Genomic DNA, 21,553 nt, shown 5'->3' with positions numbered 1-21,553 from the left:
CTGCTGGGATGGTGGTACCTGCACCAAGAAAAGTACTGGAAGGCTGATTAATCCCAAAACTGGCCAAACAAACAGAAAACCCTAACCTATGAGTAAAAAGCTTTTTAGAGGATGTTTGTTTGTTGCTGTCATGAAGCATATTTGTTGGGTCAGGCTCTGAAATGCAGCAGTAGATGGGAAATGGCCAAATTGGGTTGGGGAGGGCATCGTGTTTACTCATTTTAAATGAGTATCTGGACTGTCAATACAGCAAGCTGTGGTTGAGGGGCAATGCGTGGAAAAAGTAAATGATGCAGACATGGGAGCAAACCACAAGCTCTGAATTTGGCATTTGAGTGGCTGACTTGGGTCAGGGCATTTAGAGCAGTTGGGTGCACTATAAATTGTCAAGCTAGGAAGTCAGACGCAAAATTCTGATTTGGGTCTGGCTCTCAGTTTTGTTCCTACTTTCCATTGAGCTCAGCAGTGCGGTCCAGATCCAGGGTACCCATTTGCACCTGTAATAGAACAGAATAGGACTAAAAATAAGTCCTGCCTGAGTTTATATTGGACAAGAATAACACACGGTGTAGTTGTTAAAACAATTCAGCACAACCATCATTTACTTTTAAAGGGTGTTTGGAGAACTTAGATTATTTCCTCATCTAAAACACTTTTTGGATAGTATACTGTGGTGGCCCAAGCCTGACTGGTGGTGGTAAATTGTTTTATAGCTTCTCTGTTTATTAAGAAAAAAATGGAGAAATCAGTAGGTTTCTTTCGGAGTCTAAATTTAACAACGCTAATTATTTCAAGCAATTTAAAAAGGAACATAAATCTCACTTGTTTATTACAGCTGCTTCATGAAAACAGCAGCTACAAATGATACCCTATAATGAAAATCTAGCTAACACTGTTATGAATTAACCAAAAAGAGAGTGAGAATATGGAATCTGGACAAAGGCAGCGTTTCCTTCTCTGAGGGAGAATCTTTGCATTGAGGAGAAGGTGGTTATTACCTTAATACTGGTTTTATTTCCTTGGGCAAAATGAAGACTTTGACTTTCTGCATAGGTGAATAAAATTTTTGATTGGAAAAAGGTTTGAGCTTTACTTAATTTTGATGTACTTTTGCACTTTCTCGAGTACATTCCTAGAGGAAGGTAGGTTAGCGAGATGCAACAAACATGTTAATAAATCAAAGATATTTCGGTGGAGATGGAGAATATTTTGTGAGCGTTAGCAAAGAATCTACAGAATAACAAGGAAGGAGCACAGGACTCCCTGGCAGTCTTGATTCCGGCACAATTTCAACTGCCTTACACACAATTAAACAGTTCAGGAGATTCAAGGTGAGGAAACAGGCAGAGCAGGTCGGTACTCACCATTGCCGTTCAAGCTAAAGCCATGGCCATATTCCCCAATCACCATTTGGAACCCGTTTTGTTAAGCACTGCAGAAAACACCTGAGGCCACACAGTCCAAATTTACATTTTATAAAGCAAAAACTCAGGACCAAAAGATTTATAATGCCAGTCATTGTATTTGGCCCATACAGAACACAGCCGAGGGAATAATTGCCTCCTTGGGGACTGGGGAGCAACAGAGCTGTAGGCTGCGATGTTTATGTTTTTCCTTCCAAGTCATATTTTGAGACATTAGTGTTGTTTAATACTTGCAAAATTAGCTGCAAATACATACAAATTCAGGGTCTCATTCTCAACTGATTTACACCAGTGTAGCTTTGTCGATTGCAGTAACATTTCTATTGCTTTATCATTGTGTAAACAGCCAGAGCCTCTTTATCAGGAATCAGTCCTGCTGACCTTGAGACCTGAGGCACTTTCTGCTGTACCTCTGAGTCCCTACGTGGGCAAAATCCCCATGGTCCACTTGTCTTACTGATCCAGTGTTGGTTATAATATCACTGGCTTCAGTGGGCTTGTGTCACATGTATACCAGTGTTAGGTAGACCTTGCCTATACAGGGCTTTTTCCCCCCATTAAATTATCTTGGTGTGATGGAAAGCTCCATGAGTACCCTGAAGCCATATTCTCTTGGCGATACTCACAAGTCATGGTGTAGCCCAGGCTCATTTGAGTGATCTTGATTGTGGGACATTGAGTGATCTTGATTGCTCTGCCAGGCTGGGAGAATATTCAGCATCTTAGGGAGAGCTGGCTCTGTGTCTCTTCTAGGCGTTTGCCTTCCCTTTTTAGGGAAGAAGAGCATTTCTGTCATAATGCACATCAGGGTTTGCTTTTTCATGAGGTGCTGGCACACGGAAGGCTTGATTTTGCCAGGCACCGAGTGCCTTGTGTAAGGTATTGTGCCCTCCTATCCTTTGCAGCCAAAAAGGAGTTGATTGCTCTTGGCATCAGGCGAATCTGGACCCAGAAGACCACAGGTAGTATTTGCCAATTATTTATGTGCTTTTGCATGCCAGGGGTTGTCTGAATTGATTTCCCTAGCATACCAGAGATTTCAGGTGTTAATGACACTTGTGTGCCACTAAAAACATTATTTTATTTTGTTTTAATAATAATATAGTAATAAGCATGACACTCATTGCATTGCCGTGGGGAAATTAAAAGCCCCCCAAATTATCTACAGTCCAAGTAACTATTAGCTCTTCAGAGCTATTGCAAATGTGTGAGTTATACCCTGAATGAGCACCATATGCCCATTTATTGTGGCACCGTGAGTCACAGGACCCATTGTGGAAAGCAATAATTGCTTGGCATGCATTGTAACATTCAGCGGGGTTTTTTGTTTGGTTTTCTTGGAGGAATATGTTTTTACTCTCACAATAAAATGAGTATTGTCTGATATGCTGCCACCAGGGACTGTTGCTTATTTTGTACTTAACCTGGAGCTTACCCATTTTTCACTCACTGCCCACACCCTCTGCATCTTTTCCTTTCCAACTGCGTGTGTGCTCTGCATGCAGTATCACAATATGAAGATTGAGCCTTCCATTTGCTAGTGTCTTGTCATTTTGTGTTAATGCTCCACTCCCTTTTCTTCCTCATCTTCTGTCTTTGTCTAGTAGGGAAACTTAGATTGGTTATGAGCAAAAACTGTTCATCCTGAAAGGACTGAAGCAGTGGGACAGGTTGTACAGAGATTGTACGGTGGCCACTCTTGGAGGTTTTCAGGGCTTGACCAGATAAGGCCATCAGCACCCCGGTCTGATTTTGATGCTGGCCCTTCTTTGAGCAAGAGGCTGTGCTACGTGACCTCCAGAAGTCCCTTCTACCCTAAATTATGTTATGGATCTGTTTACTGCCCAGTTCCTGTCCTGATTCAGCTGTGATGCCAGGGGTGTCATTGACTCCCCACTGCTTATTGGGTGGTTGCTCATTGGGGTCACTCTCATTCACACCAGCATAGAACAGGAGTGACCTCCTGAAGGTCAATGAAGTTACAGTGGGTTTACTCACTTGGGATCAAAATAAAGATAAAAGTGGTAAACTCAGATGAGATTGGTAGATGAAATTTGGGTATCTCTGAAGTTAGTTGGAATTTTTACCAGGATTTCACTTGAGATCTCTTATCAAAGGGCTTGATGCATAATTATATCAGGATGATCAATATTTCAAAAATAAAGATCACTTTTTTCCCCCTTCAGTCACAAATCCCATTCTCTAGCAGCCTTGAAGGGAGCTTTGGGGTATTTAGGATTTAGCGAGTCACCGGGTGCCCCCGCGCAGCCACGACGTGCTGGTTTCCTCACGTGGCTGTAACCACGGGAGGGAGTTAATGCTGCTCAGAGCATCTGCTCAGCTCGGCGCCTCCCAGCCCCGCAGCCACCCGCCAAACAGCTTCGGATACACAGAGACGCGGCCGCAAGCTCCACAGCGTCGCACGTTTTCTACGGGGTGGCCCATACGCGAGTCAAAAAACACCCTTTGTCGTTGGCATAATTGTGCCGAAAGAAAGCAAAACGACACTCGGATTCACCGTGTCAGTCTAGGGAGTTTTCAGCAATGATCTAGCTGTTATAGAGAAGAGGGGAGGAAACAAACCATAAAACCAACACACCAAAATATACCACTCCCGATTGATAGGAAAAAGAAAGACGGGAATGATTTTATAGGGTTGCTCTTTCAAATCTGCCAAGATAAGGTGATTTTTCTCCGTATCTCTCCGTTATCAGCAAGAAGTATATTGCTAACGCAAACACCTTATTTCCCATCAGCCTCTGTCAAAAGTAAATTTTACAAATGGGGCTACCATAGTGGATTGAAGAAAGACTAAATATGAGCAACCAAAACCCTTCTTTGTCTGTTGTTACACAAGGTAGTATCCTAAAATCCATCTTTAACAGGACAGATTTGCTTTCGTATACTTTTTCTAGTGATTGCTGCCCTCACTCTTCTGTAACCACATTAATTCTCTTTCCTCATACAGATCTTTAAACGATGTAGAGGGTTGTTCTTTCAGGGAATATGGAAGCAGAAGATAGTGTTGCTTAGGAGGGTTGAAGGTCCCTTCTGCTCATTCTTCCTGCAGTACACAAGCTATAGATTATAAGTCAAATTTAGCAGACAGGATGATATTCACATGATGAATTTAGAGCGATACATCTGACTTTTATCACCTGGGTTTCTGCTTCTGCAAAACTATCTGAAGTTCATGTAGCTCGTGTCACCTGCTTACAAAAATCCAGAGAAGTAAACCAAAGAAAGTTCTCTTGCTTTCTACCATTTGTTTACATATGGAGTGTTTTTATGGCTATTTCAGCGGTTTGTCATGAGCTCATCCTTTATGGTGGAACTGCAAACAGCTTCCCACCTGTCTGTAATAAGCTTTTGCACACACACACACACACACACAAAGTCATGAAGAACTATTGTAGTAATGATGAAAACAGCTTTAAATATTAAAAGTTAATGTGCCAGATTGGCATCTAGTATAAGCATGTTCATTTAAATGAAATTTCACTAAGAAATAATTTGTCATCACCTGTTCAGCTTTATGAACTGCATCTCCGAACCGGTCAACAGGAGTAGGTTAAGTTTACGGTAGTCAAGCTGGGACTGTAAAAGCAACCTGCAATGAAAACCATCAGCTGGTGTTTGTTCGAAAAGATAAGAGATAGAGAAAAATACTCCGGCTGTTCATAGACTGTCATGCTATATTTGGGGATGCTTACCTGCAAAAGCCAACAGAAAAGTACCTGTAGCGTGCGTGATTGACACTGGTGTAAAGGTAGGACTGCAGATACTTGTTTCTTTTATTGGAGTCAGCCTTGCTCTTAGGAAATTCCCTTCGAAGGCAGCGACTCCGGGGTGAATTCAGTGGGGCTTTTGTCCGAGCAGCGTGTGGGATCAGGGTTTTGTTTGTGCTTGGTGTGTGCTTTGCACTTTGCAGAGCGCGGTATGCAGAAGCGGTTTATACCTTAGTTTCCTTGGAGAAGCGAAGTATTTGTTCTGGTGCTGTTTGGTTTTCATATCTCTTGACATAAAAATGAGCGCAGCTCTCCGCAGATGAAAGCTGATGTCGGAGGTCTGTGGTGAAAGCGGACTGACTGGGAATTGGACTGAATCATGTGAGGTATAAAAGCACGTTGGTTTAATAGTCGGTACCAAAGGTTTTACTTCCCATTCAGAGCTTCAAAACAGATTAAAACAGATTAAAAAATTTGTGACTTTTGATCAAGTAAGGCCCATTGAGAGGCCTGTAGGACATAGTGTTATTCCTTCTGAAACATCATCCAGGAGCCCAGTGAGCGGCTGCGGCCATGGAAACGCAGAGGACGGAGCTGCAGCTGGAACCTGAGCCAAGGCTGTTCTGGGATTTAACAAGAAATACCCGTGTCCAGCCGTGCAAGCCAGCACCTGGCACCAGCTGCATGAAAGCAAATGAATACCATAGTGTCTACACAGCCTCGCTTTTTGTGTGCGGGTCTGAAAGTCTATAGTTTACCAGCCTGTTTTGCAAAGTTGCTCTCTCTGTGAGCTTGTTCATCAACTTTGCCACTACTTCTTTTAGCAAATCCTCTGCAGAACACCCCCTACCCCCCCGCCCCCGCTGCTCTGTTTTGCTATCAGTAGTTTCAATTTCATTTCCTGTGTGAAACTTCATAGGCTTAAGGTTTCTGTTCCATTATTTTTTTTCGTGAAGGAAAGAAAACAACAGCAGTAAATTGAACCTCAGGGTGCTTAGGCAATGTCTGGCAGGTGAAGGTGTGTGGGCAGGGGTGCCCTGGGCGAGCGCCGTGTCACCCGAATGCCGTGGTTTGGCAGAGAAGGTCATTGCCCCACCTTAGCCCCACATCTTAAAATTCTACAGCTCATTTCCATCACTGAGTCACATTTTTGCTGGTAATTACTGCCGGCATAGAGGAGAAGTCAAGACTGAAATGAAAAGTAACTCGCTCTTATCATCAGGGTTTAGAGCTCGTGGCTCTGTCCTCAGGGCTTTGTAACCTCAGACTTTACAGCACTGTAATGGGGCTAACGCTGCCGATTGTGTGCATGTAATAGCTGTTTTCCTGGTACAAGTTGGGCTGTTTTCCACCCACGCTGCCGTTGCACAACTCTCCCTTCCACTGATGTATTCTAGAAACAAAAAACAATCAGGTGTTCTGCAAACGGGGCATGGAAATGAAGAAGAAAGGATTGCTCTCCTCCACCGGTGGTGCTGGGATCTAGATTTGTGGCAATGAGGTACCGTATGACGTGTTTGAACAGCTGCCACAGGTGGGATAGAAATCCGTCCTCAGTTATTGTTTAAGATGAATGGATAGAGGCAATATAAACACAACTCCGGCTTTGTGTGGAGGTGGCCTAGGCAGGTAGAGCAACATTCTGGTTACAAAGCTGATCAAAGCCATCAGTGAGTATGGAAAACTGCTTGTTTTTCCAGAAGCACATAATCTTATATATATGGTTTTTACTTAGTTGGAAAACAAACTGAAAAAGTACAGTAATCTTCAGTTACGAGAAAATTTAAGGCTAAATTAAGAATTAGTTGAAAAAACAGGTGAAGTTGGAATGAGTTGCCCGCAAGAAAAAATTACCTTGAAATAATGAATTCATGCATTTTATTGCACATTTGCTTCAGTAAATGGCTACTTTATTGTTTCTCTTCCCTGCACTGCTCAGTTATCATAGCACGGAGATTGCTGCGTGACGTTAACATCTTGTAAGTGCCTTGCAGATGTGTCACATAAAATCAATACATTATTAATCACATGCAAAAAATCCAATAGGCACAGTGCACGCCACTGAATATTCAAGTTCGTAAGCTTTGTGGGCTGTAAGGCTTTTGCTTTTTCTTATAGCAGGATGAGAAACGTCCCTTATAGATTTTGATGTGCTTTATTTATGGCAGTAGAACTAGTTTAATCAACACCAAGACTTATTAGAGAATTGTTACCCACTCAACAGCAGAGCTTCAGAATCAAAACCTAAATTTGAACATGCTTGTTCCTTTAGTCAAAAGTTGTATAACTGCATGATACAAGGTGGTTGAGGAGTTGAGGATGTGCACAGTTTGTGGAATCTTCTTCAACAATGCGTATCTCGCTTGGAAAGCCATCACCTTTCCCAGGCACTTGTATATACACCTGCATTTTGTTAAAGGCTCATTCTTAAACACGAGAGCCTCGAGAGGCGGTGTCACCCTGTGAATTAATGGTTCTTCGCCTTCACAACGGGCGAGCTGGTTCAGCAGAGGCAGCGTGCGGGGAAGGCAGCGGGAGCTGGTGCTGTTGACAGTCAGGAGGCCGTTAGCTGGAACACCTGGAGGCATTGAATTAGGTCAGCAGTTGGCTTCATGTGGACAAAACCAAGTATTAACTGGATGTTCTCCCATACATAATTACCAGTACAGTGTACCAGGAATGAGCAGTTTCCCTTCATTCTCTCTGCCAACCCTTGTTTTCACGCTCTCCTTCCCTGTGGTCTTCTTTACAAGAGTCACCCTTGGGCTTCCCTCTTTGAGGAGGGGACAGAGCAGGAGGATCACAGCTCTCCCATGCAGGACACTTGGTTTCTCGGGATCCAGGAGGCACTGTGCCCGCAGAGGATTTTGGTGGGATGGAGTTGTGACTATCATGGTGCAGTGTGCCATCCTCTGCATCGCTGCATCCCGCACTCTTCCTCACTGATGGCTCTGGGGACCGGGGCTGCCCTGGACCAGCCCCCTGGTGAATCAGGCTTCGTGCCCCTGAGGCTGTGAGGGGGGAGGCTTTGTCCCCCTGAGCCCCTGTGTTTAGGGTCAGAGTCATGCTGCCTCTGAAACCCACTGGGCTTTGTGGATATTCATTCTCCTCCTTTCCACCCCACACAATGCGAAAGGAGTTTTTAATTTCCTCCTGTTCTGGGTTTAGTGGTAGCTGCTTTGTCCTCTCACATAAATAAGTAGAACAAAATGAGCATCTAGAGTATTACGTGACTGCAGAGTTTCTGCTGCTGAAATCTGAGCAAAGATGCAGGATTTTTTAAGAGCCCCGTGCTGTGACATGGTACCTATTTGAAGAGCATGAATGGAAACGCCAGCGAGAAAAAAGCATATGGGGAAAAAAAGATACCTTTTGTCCAGAGCACAGCGATGAAAAAGAAATTGCATTAAGCCCAGGGCATTCCTTTCCAAATAGACTTCAGATTTATAAAGGGCTGCATTTTGCTCCTAGAAAAAGTTCAGTAGCAGGTTTTCCAGTCAATTGTAAAAGACTAAAAAAAGCGTAGTAATGAAAGAAAAGGAGAAGTGAGAAGGGAGATGGGTAAAGTTGGAGAGGAAACTGAGAAAGGAGGACAAGTAGATAGGTCTTTAAATAACTACCTATACACAATGATCAGTAACAACAACAACAAAAAAGAGGAGTCTGTTAGAAACAAAGAGAACAGCGAGATGTAGTTCAGGGAATTTTTAGAGGCACTTTTAAGAAGAGAGGCAATATGTGCAATAAAGGGAGCAGTATTATTTTTCAGAAAATGTCGGTATCTTGTTCAATGAAGCAGAAAGAACTTGGATGTGAGTTAAAGACGATAAATGAAGTCAGGTGCTCTTTGGATACTCGGTGTGGCCTCGAGGGCTGCCAAACATAAAGGCTTTTTCTTCTGCAGATCAGAAAGACTTGCACTAAAGCCGTAAGTTTGATCAAGGGGCTGTTTATTTTAATAATGTATTGATTGGCTTAACCACACTGCTCCGGGAGGGAGGGAAAGCTGTCAACATCAAGAATTACAGCTTTCAAAGTTCCAAGTAATCCTAGGAAATGAGCCAAACATAATAAATGCAGTTTTATTTGGGACCTGATCCTACTACTGTTGAAATCAATAGCAGCTTTTCCATTGCTCTCAATGGGAGTGAAAGCTGCTTAATTGAAGAACAGCTCTGATCCAGCAATCAGGGCAGCTAATTTTGAAATATTCATGAATATAGAATAATAAACATTTCAAAAAGGTTCAACCCACAAATAGATTGGCAGATCTAGGAAAGTTCAATTCTTTTTGAGGAAGGTTGACTTCAATTTCCAAGATACAAAAGAGAAAAATGGCAGAAGAATAAGGCAGATGGTGATATCTAAAGAGGCAGTGAGCTGAAGTAGGGTTAGGAAAATTAACTGTGTGATAAACAGATGACTTTCAAAAGCCATTGAGACAGGAGAGAAGAAGAGAGCACTGAGAAACTTACAATATACAACCTACACAGGTTAAGCACAGTAGCAAAGGGTCCTTGGAAGCAAAAGCAGTGGTGGTACACATCATGCTGCAACACTAGTCCATAAAATCAGCAGAGCGGCTGTACAGTCGTTCCCAGGCAGCATTCCCACCAAGGTCAGAGATGTTCTTGAGTGTGTGCTTTTGCTTTTAGTTTTCTAACAGAAGAAGGAGCTAGAAAGCAAATGTTTAGTTACGATTATAGCTACAAATTCAGTATGTCATATCCCTATTCCAAGTTTATATGCATTGACCAAAAAAGACATAGCTCCTTTGCTGTGGTTTCTGATCTTCAGGTGCAAGGCATACATTTTAGCATGTGTAAGTATTTACAAATGCATGTCTGTGTGTACAGACGGACTTTGATTTTTGTGTGTCCATCAGCATTTGGAAAAACATTGTTTTGAAGACTTGATTTATTTTAAAGATTATTAAGTGAGGCAGCATCCACAACGAATTTGTCTTCGGGGCTCCTTCTGGCAGGTGTTACCCTGTGCTGGTCGCCTGTCTCTGGCTGTAAGAAGCTTGGGGCGGATCATTGCTGTAATCCCAAAGCAGAAATTGAACAGTGCATTTTCAGATGGGTAATCCAGCGGTTGTCTGTCAAAAAAAAGTCAGTAGTTCAGCCATAACGTGAGTTGTGTCTTTTCCGACAGCAAGCAGGTCCTGTCCATGCTGGTGGCCGCCTCCCATCTGCATCTCTCACCGTCTGATCCCTCTCACCAGTGCCTCCCCCTACCCCTAGCCCTCATTGTGGTGCATGTTACAAGGGATTACATTTCAATGCCAGTATTTTTTAAAGGGTATGGGTTATCCGAGGTGCAGGCTGTACGTGCAAGGACACGATAGCTGCAGTCCAGTCAATGGCCCAGGCCAGGCTGGCTGTCAAAGCGCTCTGCTTATGGCTCATCTTTTGGTATTTTCAGCTGTGCACCAAAGACTAATCAGTCACGGGGGGCAATGAGAGAGCTTGGGTTATTGCAGGGCTGTTTCACATGAGGAGAACTGTGCACCAGGCTCAAGGGGTAGACGCATGATTCTCCTGCAGAAGGACGGGAGCCCTCAAGGTGCTCTGGTGGTACCAGGGAGCAGATGCTTGAGAAATGCAAAGCACCTGTGCTTGCTCCCTTGTTCTGCTTTTCCACATCTTGCCAGCGTTGATTTGACAGTCGATAACTTCATCCTCAGTTAATTAGGATTTGTACTGATGTGTGGGAGAGCACATCCTGGGCCTGGCTCAGCCCGAATCCTTTCCCCGTTGCTTTCGGATCAGGCTCTAGCCGTTTGGCTGGACTCAGCACTGTAAACGGCAGGCTTGACTGCTGCTTTTTATTTATCTGTATTTAGTTCATCAGATGAAGCCAGAGCTTCCTGGGGCCATCCGAAGCTTCCTGGAGGGGGTACTCTCACAGGGAGATGTGGCTCCTGGAAGGCAGACGTGTGTCTCTGGGAGGCAGACATGTACCTCGGACTTGGATCATTCCTTTTGGACTGTGTGGTTGTAAGAGCATTTTCTTACAATATATTTCCTTGGGGGAATCAGATGGACTTAGATCTCGGATACCATCCCCACTAAGTGATACAGTAAAAATAACCTATTATTCTCTGGTTCTGACCTGGGCGGTGACAACATATTGTTTCAGCATCTCTGTCAGACTATTTCCCTTAAGAGCCATTTTAACCTCACCCAGTGGGACATAACTGAAGGAAATGAAACTCCAGCCCCATTAAGGAAAAAGACAATGCCTTTCACTAAACAAACTTGATTTTCTTGGCTTTTCTTCGCCAAGGAGAATCGCCTGTACCCCCCACCCTTGCAGCCTTTGTAGACAGTTCCTGTAATTGGGAATGGCTGGGTGGACACCAATGGTTGGCAGCGAAGGGGGATAAATCTGACATCCCTTGAACGTGACACAGGCTGGGACCGCAGTCCCAGGTGGCCGCTTAGCGTCAATTCCTATGGTATTGGTCAACGGTACGTGCCTGCCAGCCACAGCTGCCGGCCCTCGAAGCACAATTGGGATTTTAGCAAGACTAGATAAGATACGCACAGAAAGACTGGGCTGCTACTGATTTGTGCAGGTGCTGGGTGGGTACTGGACCGTTCCCCACCAGCTGGAGCTGGTGACTTGCAGCAAAGTCGTGGTGGTCCATCTCCTGGCTCCTGTACGGTGAAACAGCCACCCAAAAAGCAAGCGTGACCTTGAAGATTTGTCATTTGCAGGCTAAGGCAAAGATCACAATCCATCTTCACGCTCCAGCTAAGGCTGAAACAAAGCTTACACTCAGTAATTAGGTTTTCAAACGGGGCCATTAGTTTGGGGTGTCTTCAAACAAATTAGAGATCCCTTTTTAAAACACAGTCACACACAGTTGCAGAGCAGGAGGCTGAAAAGATGCCATTTCACATTGTGTGGGAGTAATCAGGACAAACCACAGGGTGGGCACTCTGTCCCAGGGTCAGTTTGGGTTTACAGAACGCAGTCAGCTGGTCAGGCTTGCAAATTCTGGGTAGAACTGACCAACACCTGGGTCAAAGTAAATCTGCGGGCAAGAAGATTAGAGCTGGCAGAAAAACGAAGAACTCTGTGTCATGAGATGGAAGTAGATTGTAAAACAAACTGCAGTCCTGGAAGATTGTTTTCATCTCAGAGGTGGCTAATGTCCATAGGTCCCCTCAGTTTTTTGACATAAAGGTTGCCTGTGTGCCCAGTGTTCTGTTTTGGAGCATTCCCAGTAGCAACCCCCATGGGGAGCAGTTAAGCTCCTGTTTCAAACTTTAATCCTGCAGGGCTCTGTAAATCTATATATCTCTGTGCCCTCTTAAGGAGGTTTATGGCTGTCCCTGTTCACTGAAAAATTGTCTGGAAAACAAGAGCGTTCCCTAAACACTAGGTGTGAGTTAACTCTGTACATTTTCTTCCTCTGTTGATGAGTATTTCAGTAACCCCTGTGAAGAACAGCTTCCATGAGAGACAGTCCAAATGCCCTCCATTCCTCAGCCCAGAATAGCCTGTTGCCTGATGGTTATGACATTCTCCTGCAAGATGAAAGATAGGGATTCAGGCAGCACAAACAGCAAAAGAAAGTGAAATGGGGCTTGCTCCGTGCCCGGTAGCTGTTGCAATGAGAGCAGGACATCAGCCACCCTGTAGGAACCTCTGAGAAGATAAGCGGTCATACCTACATACATTTTTTCTCTCCCTCAATAAATTACTTCAGGGGATGATGCAGAGTGGTACCTGTTTGGGGCTTGGAGTGAGATCATAGAATCACTGAATGGTTGGACAAGGGGTGATGGCTTTAAACTGAAAAAGGGTAGATTCAGATTAGATATATGGAAGAACTTCTTCCCCATGAGGGCGGTGAGGCACTGGAACAGGTTGCCCAGAGAAGCTGTGGATGCCGCATCCCTGGAATTGTTCAAGACCAGGTTGGACGGTGCTTTGAGCAGCCTGGTCCAGGGGAAGGTGTCCCTGCCCGTGGCAGGGGATATGGAACTAGATGATCTTTAAGGTCCCTTCCAACCCAAACCATTCTATGATTACCTTTCTCCTTCTATGAGCTCTCTCTGCTGTTGACCAGGAGGCATTGCAGTTGCTCATATCCATGCAATCAGCAGTAGCCTTTTTTAAAAGCCAGTAGAAAGTCATAAAGATTAGCATTGTGAAGATTAAAGTCCCTTCTTAGATCATGGCTTGATAGGTGACTGCTGTCGCAATAACTGCTTCGCAAAGGCCACCAATATGTCAGTGGGGCAAATATCGAGCTGCTGTGGTTTGCAGAAATGTTAGCCTTCTGAAACTTTCCGTGGTGGATGGAAAGATTTACAGGTATCGTGATGCATATCTATCTCAAAAATCATGTTCGGATTAAAAACTTCCTGCAGAGCTAATGTCAGCTCAGGTTTCAGGTCACTGCCACAAGCTAAATCAGGTTAGAGATCAAAACCAGCAGGCAGGTACAAGGGAGGCTGGTAGCTATCAAACGAGATAATCTGTAGCATAGTTTCTTTATGACCGTGCACCCACAATGACAAGTATAAGCCGGGAATGGTTGTGGTCTGGAATAAACTTGCTGGTTTGCCTGGTTCTGGTGAAAAATTTCACCTTTTCAGTATCAAAACACTATGCGAAAGTAACTGGTCAGATCCAGCTAAAGTCACCCGGGTTATGTGGGGAGTGAACTGGCCTCATGTGCCTGAGGTCTAAGTTAACATAAAAACTAAAAGTTAGTCCAAAATTGTTTTCATTGGGAAATCCAGGATAAAAAGGCGCTTCTTAGAGTAATTATTTCTGTTATTATTTTTACACAATCTATGATTTTTGAACATCATTAATTATATGTATAAATGTTAAAATCAGCTATGCTTTAATATAATTTGTCTTTTGCATCAGGTGACTCATGCCACTGACTTTTTAATTAACTAAGGAGCCATCATTCTTGGCAAAGTGTTTGGTTGCATAGGTGTATATAAGACAATAATTGAATATAAAGGCTTATTTTTGTCCCTTTATTGATCCCAAGGGAAAACAGTGCTGTTGTGAAAATGGAATAAGCTGAAAAGATTCCCTCAGTTCCTGCAGGCTGATTAGGACAAATGACTTTCCATTCCAGTTTTTATGAATGTATAGTTCTCTGAAAGCTTTACAGTACATGAGGGAAAGGAAATCGCAGGCAATAAATGACACAGGATGGTTCAGGTTATTGGGAAATAGAGGAATGGGTTTTATCTGGAAGGATGAGATTTACTGTTGGGCTGTATTTCACTTAAATGTTTGAGAAGGAATCAGATGCAGTGATTTGTTCCTTATTATGGGCATAGAAGCAGTGGGAGACACTTGCTCAGTAACACCATTTGCCGCTGCAGGGTACAGTCTTTATACACCTTTTGTCTGCAGCCAGCAGTGGCGACAAACCTTTGCTGTCCCCTACACTGTACTGGGCACAAAGAGGTGACCACAGAGTCCAGGGATGGTTTGTCTCTTGTGGTCAGTGAAGGCAGCAGATGTATTTTCCCAACTCAGCTTGATAAACAGCACTGTTTTTTATGGAACTGAGCTTGGTTAAACAGTGCTAGAGAGCTCTACCAGTAAAGACTCTTTAATAAACCCGGTGTGTTTTCTTTTTTTTTCTTTTTCTATGTAGAAAGCAGAAATATGGCGACAAAGGAAAAGCTTCAGTGCTTGAAGGATTTCCACAAGGACATCCTCAAACCTTCCCCCGGCAAGAGCCCGGGGACACGGCCCGAGGATGAGGCAGAAGGAAAGCCGCCCCAGCGCGAGAAGTGGGCGAGCAAGATCGACTTTCTGCTCTCCGTGGCTGGTGGATTTATTGGTTTAGGCAACGTCTGGCGGTTTCCGTATCTCTGCTACAAGAATGGCGGAGGTGAGCGTTTCTTTATTCTGTCTGCCCCATGCTTGCTATTTCTCAGTGCCTTCATCCCATTTTGAAAAAGAATAATCACACGTCTGTGTTCCGCCTTCTTCACCAGTGTTTGGGAGAGATCGTTTTATTGCTTAATAGTTTTTGTTAAAAGTTAATTATGGAAAAACAACAGCAATTTAAAATTTTTTACTACTGAACCTTTCCAGCTCTCATACTTCTGCTACGATTCAGTCTGAGTTCTAACCAAAATATATGCTGTTAATATAGACCAGTAGGATTTCAGACCAGTGCATTTCAGAATAGGAGCGTTCTGAGCCATGTGAAACTGTTATGTGCGCAACCCCATTGTTATTGCAGGTTTTCACTTCAAAAAGGTAAGAAAATGCCCTTTCCAGCTTTACATACCAATTCCGCTTACAGAGCTTGAATATGAGCGAGAATACCCCAGAATCTAATTATTGTATACTGATACTAATGTATCAAATATGTTTATTTGTTTATATAAGTCTGTTAATGTTTTTTAGACTATCCTGTGTAAAGTCACTCCACCTCAATTTTGTACTATTATATTTTCTCAACAGGTGCATTTCTTATACCTTATTTCATTTTCCTGTTTGGGGGAGGTCTTCCCGTATTTTTCCTGGAGGTGGTGCTAGGACAGTATACCTCTGAAGGTGGAATTACATGCTGGGAAAAGATCTGCCCTATTTTCACTGGTTAGTACATCTTCTTGTGCTTTACTGCTTCAAGACACCTCTGTAAACCATACGCAGCAACACTATTCCCCTCATGTCCATTAATTCAGCTATTTGCTGTAGTAATTGAGGGTATGATATTGGTTCCTGGAAAGGTAGAAGTCAGAGAGTCTGAAGGACAAAGTAAGGTATTGATTTTGATGTTATCATCTTGTTAACTGGCAGAACTGCTGATAAGCAAGAAAGAAATTGCATATTATGCCTTAAAAAGGCAATTGAATGTTTTGTTCACAGGTATCAGAGAAAGTGCTGGTTTGGAAGGCTAGAGTCTTTTATGTGACCTTAGTGAAAGCATCTTCAAAACATTATTCTGTTCTGGAAATCAAACTCCTTCTGCCATGTGAAAGCTTATCTTGGGCATCATCCCTCTGGTACTGATACAGCCACAACCTGGACAGCACTTTGTGGTCAGATTCAGGAACAGGACTTTTGTCGTAACCGAGCAGTCCTGGCAAACAGGCGTGTTGGTCTGGTGTTATTCAAGGGCCTTGGCCAGCAAATGAAGAATCACCCACCACTCACATGAATTATATGACTTATGGGAATGCCACTCTGCAAGTTACCTAGAATGAAAAATCAAAGACAGGTTAGAAAAACTCCTGAGGATGACTCATATATAGATTACCGTCTACAGCCAGACAGCACAGGCAGAATTGTTTGCAATAATTACACTGAACAGAGCGGCACTCTTCAAATCCCTTTTGGAAAGAGTGGGCACTTCACGCTGAGGTGTCTCTGTCACTGGTCAGACATCTCTCCCCTTATGTCACCTCAGGCAGAAGTGGGGGCTCACGCTCCCACCTGGTACTTGGAATACTGCTGAAGTGGATATAATTGTGCTGCTTTAGCTCCATTTTCTTAACTCCTCTTCCCACTTTTATGCAGCCTTTTTTTGAGGAAGAGGAAGGAATGTTCCTTGTTTAAATACCAATCTCTCAGGCATCCATAGTGAGAAATTGTAGCTCTAATAATATGAGTAGCTGTATATCCTGAATGAAATGCAGCTGTACAGAATAAATAGCACTTGCTCTCATTGTTTTCACCTGGCATAAAATTAATGTCTGGTGGTAAAAAATATTGTTGCAATAAGATTTGTTAGTATAACATTTGAGGCAGGTATCCCAGGTGCTGGGGAAGCTGTCAGAGTGATGTTAGAGGGAACCTCACAGGCTTTTTGTCCTCTTGTAAGAGACTGCTCTAAGTTTTTAAAGGAAATATCTTCTTTTCCCTGTTATTCCTAAATGGCAAACTTTGTAAGCTTTTTGGAGCTAGAAGATTTTCAGTAAAGAGGATTTTTTAAGAGTCCTTTCATTTTGTATTTAAAGAAATAGCGACTGCTGCTGACTTAAGAAGTAGTATGAACCTACCACTGGAGCTGAAGTGCCGACCTAGGAGAGAGATACCAGATTCAGGAGCACAGTTGTGATATTTAGTTAAAACCTCCCCCAGAACAGCATTCTGCCACCTCCTGAAGTTGTCTAGGGCTCCCTCTTATCTGCCCGTGACCCCGCTTCTAAAAACAAACAGGGAACATTTTTAATCGTCAAATATTGATAGCAGAGTTAAACATTGATCTAATTAACCATAACAGCTACAAATATCATGCTTCCTTTGCACAAGTGAAATTGGGGCAGAAAAAGCAGCTTTCACGTTGATAGCTTTGGAATTTTCCTTTTTAATTCGTGCAAGAACTGGCTTGCTTGCTTGCGTTTGTTTGTTTGCACATCGGCTGGGCTGAGCCAGTCGCTGGAGCTGGCTTGAGGGACAGTGTGGGGAGAATGAGGTTGCCCAAGAAGTGGGGTGGTTTAGCTCCAGAATAAGCAAAGTATGATGCCTTGACTTCCCTCTAATAATACCTGAAATAGCTAGGCTAGTGTTAAATTGGGTAGACACCCTTCAGACCTCCCCTGCATTGTCAGCAAACCATAGGCAGGAGCTCAGCCCTGAGTGCCATTGCCAGCCAGAGGTGGGGGCAGGTTTGTGCTTATGTGTGATTGAGTTGAGCGTCCAACAGTTTGCAGTAGAGCAGGATACAAGTCCATGATGCAGCAGGAACAGCACAGCACCAGTTCCATGAGATCACAAGGCACCCAAGCAAGAAGCATCTGTCACGTCTGCACGTATTTCTTTCCTCTCGCCAGGAATTGGTTATGCTTCCATAGTGATTGTGTCCCTTCTGAACGTGTACTACATCGTGATCCTGGCCTGGGGGCTCTACTACCTGTTCCAGTCGTTCCAGAGCGTCCTGCCCTGGGCACACTGCCACCAGAAGTGGAACACGCCGACCTGCGTGGAAGACACTCTCAGGAAGAACAAGACGCTCTGGATATCACTGAATGCCACTAACTTCACCTCTCCTGTCACGGAGTTTTGGGAGTAAGTATCCCCACTTTGTGGTGCTTTCAGGGTGCTTCACTGGTGTGCCAGAGGTCAGATTTTATGGTGGCCCTGTGGGGAATGTTAAACAGGAAAACTGGATGTCAGTTCATTGACTGGTGTTTGCTACTGTCCTGAGACAGACTGGCTGTGGAGGAAGGTGTTAGATGTATAACCACATTCATTCTAGAGCATACAGGGAGCCCTAAAAGCCCAGTGTAACATCTGTTTTGGCAGAAAACTTGTTTCATTCTAGGTTGGGATTCTCTAAATGCAGCACGAGAACAGAAACAAGTCACTTCAGATGCCCTGATAACATGCATTTACAACGGCAAAAGTGACAAATCACCCCCGTTGCCTTTCCCTCTTCCCCAGTTGTTAGCATTTGCAGCACACTTTGTGAAGCTGTAGAACACCTCTTATCTATCTGACAAGGAAGCAAGGCATTCATCTCGGCAATAAAACTGACAAGGTATTGAATATTGTCCCGTGCTGTAGGTTTCTCAGGTCGTCGTTGTTACCTCATTTTTCTCTGTAACTCTGAGGAAACTCTGTTTTGCCAGATGCCTGGATTTCATCAGGCCTAAGCTTCTTATTCCCATTTCTGTTATTTTTCAAGTCTTAAATTACATTGCATAACTTGATTTCTGGAAGGGCATGACCTCAAATCTCTGTGTGTTTATATAGGTGTCAAAACAGCAGCAGAGGAAGACACCCGTAGGGAAATTTAAATCCAAAGGATCTACAAATAGCTTAGAAAGATTTGTTTTATTTTGTTTTGTTTTGGCTTGCTCAGATGGTCATTTAAGAGTAGAATTATTTTCTGACCCAGCTTGGTTTTTTCAGTGTGTTTAAAGTCTAGTTTGGTCCCCTGGTCAACTTGTACCTACTTCTCTATTTTTAAAAAGAGGCGTCAGCCAATAGCCCCAGCAGGAATGGTGTTCATGCTGAAGATATTTGGCATGCATCAGGTTTAGAAAAAAATACTCTTATGAACTGTGCTAAAACTTGCAACACAAGAGCCAAAATACAAAGGGCAGGCTGGATCTTGGACGAGCAGTTTGTCAAGAGGCACCGGTGACTGGTGCGAGAGACGGGGTGCAGGCTGCAAGAGCAGCTGTTTTCACTGTGCCATGAGCCCTGCGTTTCCTCATTGAGCCACAGATCCGTTCCCAGGTGACTTTCTCCTTTATAAACAAAGAAGGAGTTGGAAACATCTGTTAAATTATACCTTTGGGTACTTTAGGGAAGCTTGGAGGCAAATTGCAGTGGAAGGGGAAGCAACTCTCACTCCTGTGGACTGTCCCACAGTAACTTTGGGACTGAGGGCCTTGAATCCAAATGAGTGGCTGGCTTGGTAGGATGTTCCAAGGTCTCCTCAAAACCTCCTAAAGAAGCAGGGGTCCACAGTGCTGCCCCAGAAATAAAGTTATTGTCCCGGCTCTGTGTTCATCTTTAATTTTGTGCAGTAATTTTGCTCACAGGTCCTCTTGTACTTGATGGCCACCGTGGGCTTAGGAGCCTCCTGATACGGCCATGGGCTTGCCCTACTGCCCCAGAAGCTTCTACTCCTGTAGCACACAGATTTATGGGCCAGGTTGTCTCCCTGGGACCCCAAGTGGCACATCCACTTCAACAGGCTGAAGATACCACAGCAGAAGGAGATAGGGCTGGGAGTTGGAAAAGGGATTGTGAAAGAAAGATGTGGGGGTTCCAGGACCAAAAAGGGTGCCAGAGCTTCCCATGGGTTATGACATGGCAGGTATGTGGTGCAGGGTCTTCTGGCTGGGCAGGATGGCCGTGGGTTGGGGGAATGATGGGACCGTATTTGGGTTGGAGCTTCTAGTTAAGTTTCCTCTAAAGTAAATCAAGTTTCTATCTTCAAAATTCCTCTGGAAGCTGAACCAAAGAATCCTGTAGGCACAGCCTGACAGGTTTAGGCAGGCTGGAGGAGAAATCCTTGGTCCTCACAGCGCTTTCCCCTTCCCATACTGTTTCTGTAGCTCAGCCGGAGCAAAGGTTGCTCAGCGATCAGCGCTTGTGGAGGCAACTCTCCTTGCGCTTTGCTACCACTTTAGCTTTTGTCCTCAAATAACAGCTCTAAACATCACGAACTGAACTCTTCCCTGGGGTCGTGCTAGGGAGGAGTTTGGCTCCATAGTACCGCTCATACAGACATGCTGTCCATAGCTCGCTGTTGCATCATGAGCAAAACTGCCCTTAACAGAGCAAGCTGCCTCCAGGACTTGTGGCACTTACAGAAGTATTAAAAATAGCTGTTCTCTCCGCATAAATAACTATTGGTATCTTAAAGTAAGGACAGAGATCACGCAGCACTGTTGTAGTTAAAGTAGTGTAGCTTTTACGTGGCGCAAATATTTAATATCCCCAGTTTTCTCCCAGCCATGCTACTATTCTTCACAGTTCTGAAATGAAAAATAATTTCAACAAGTTTCAGGTACTTTGCCACTGCAGGCAGTGCCAGCGGCCAGGCAGCCAGCTACCGCATCAAAAAGACAGGTCAATAAATAGTCTTTAACTGAAGACATCCATCTGCTTTGTGGCACAGTTAATTCCAGTTCAATTCAGGGGTTTGTGAGTATTTGGTTTCTGAAACCCAGTGCCATTTTTATTGTAGGGTATTTATGTAGTGTCCTTACCAGTATTGCTTTATAAAATGCTGCCCAGATATAATTGAGCACATTGATGCATTAACCTCTTCATGTTGAATAACGTGTGTCCTTCGCAGCCTGGCTGGTCGTATAGTGCAGCCTGACATTTCGGTTCATTTGAATTAGTGTTCGGTGCAAATCACATGCTTGCTTGAGCAGGAGTAAAAGGGGTTTAAGCAAATCTGGCTTTGCATCAGGGGACTTACCTCTTGGTATCACATGCTTCAGGTCTTATTTCTGAAGATTTGATTTTGAAGTCCAAAACCTTAAAGGCTTACACATGCACAGAAGGGATAAGTGTTATGGGGTAATTATGACTGAACAAAACCTCTGATTGTCTGGTGCTGGCCAAGTGTTTATAAACATTTGGTAATCAGCAGACTTTATTTGTCCAAATCCCAAGAAGGGCCGTCACATGCTAGTGGTGTGTAATCCCGAAGGGAGCAACACAAAACAACAATATCTGGGGCAGCTGTCTCTGCCTTTCGGGGCAAATTGAGAGTTTGAGAAATTGTTTTATATTCTCCTTATCATAGTCTTCTGGTCCATACTGCTTCAGCACTGGTTATTCTTGTCCATCCGACATGAAAGGGTGCATCGCCTTTCCTGGTATGAAAGGTCCTTTCTGCATTCAGTTGATTAACGAGCTGGAATATCCTTCAAGGATTGCATAACTCTCCTCATGTTATTTTTGTTTATGTTCTAGAGC

At 43.8% G+C, this 21,553-nt stretch overlaps 1 protein-coding gene across 10 annotated transcripts in view; it reads left to right on the top strand.

Annotated features, from left to right (window-relative positions):
• Positions 1–21,553, top strand: part of SLC6A6 (solute carrier family 6 member 6) — a 115,462-nt gene that overhangs the window by 67,911 nt on the left and 25,998 nt on the right. For 9 of the 10 annotated variants that reach the window (XM_005507541.4, XM_065075611.1, XM_065075615.1 and 6 more), the window contains 3 exons: positions 14,802–15,041; positions 15,623–15,757; positions 17,938–18,172. In XM_005507541.4, the coding sequence (XP_005507598.1) occupies positions 14,813–15,041; positions 15,623–15,757; positions 17,938–18,172 (599 nt within the window). In that variant the 5' untranslated portion in view covers positions 14,802–14,812. Of the gene's footprint in view, positions 1–2,329; positions 2,387–14,801; positions 15,042–15,622; positions 15,758–17,937; positions 18,173–21,553 lie in introns of all 10 variants that reach the window. The other variant, XM_065075608.1, reaches the window with a different exon arrangement.

The sequence above is a fragment of the Columba livia genome, chromosome 10 (assembly GCF_036013475.1).
Source record: "Columba livia isolate bColLiv1 breed racing homer chromosome 10, bColLiv1.pat.W.v2, whole genome shotgun sequence".
Taxonomy (NCBI): domain Eukaryota; kingdom Metazoa; phylum Chordata; class Aves; order Columbiformes; family Columbidae; genus Columba; species Columba livia.
The sequence above is the reverse complement of the archived record's forward strand: the minus strand, read 5'-3'. Positions and strand labels throughout refer to the sequence as shown.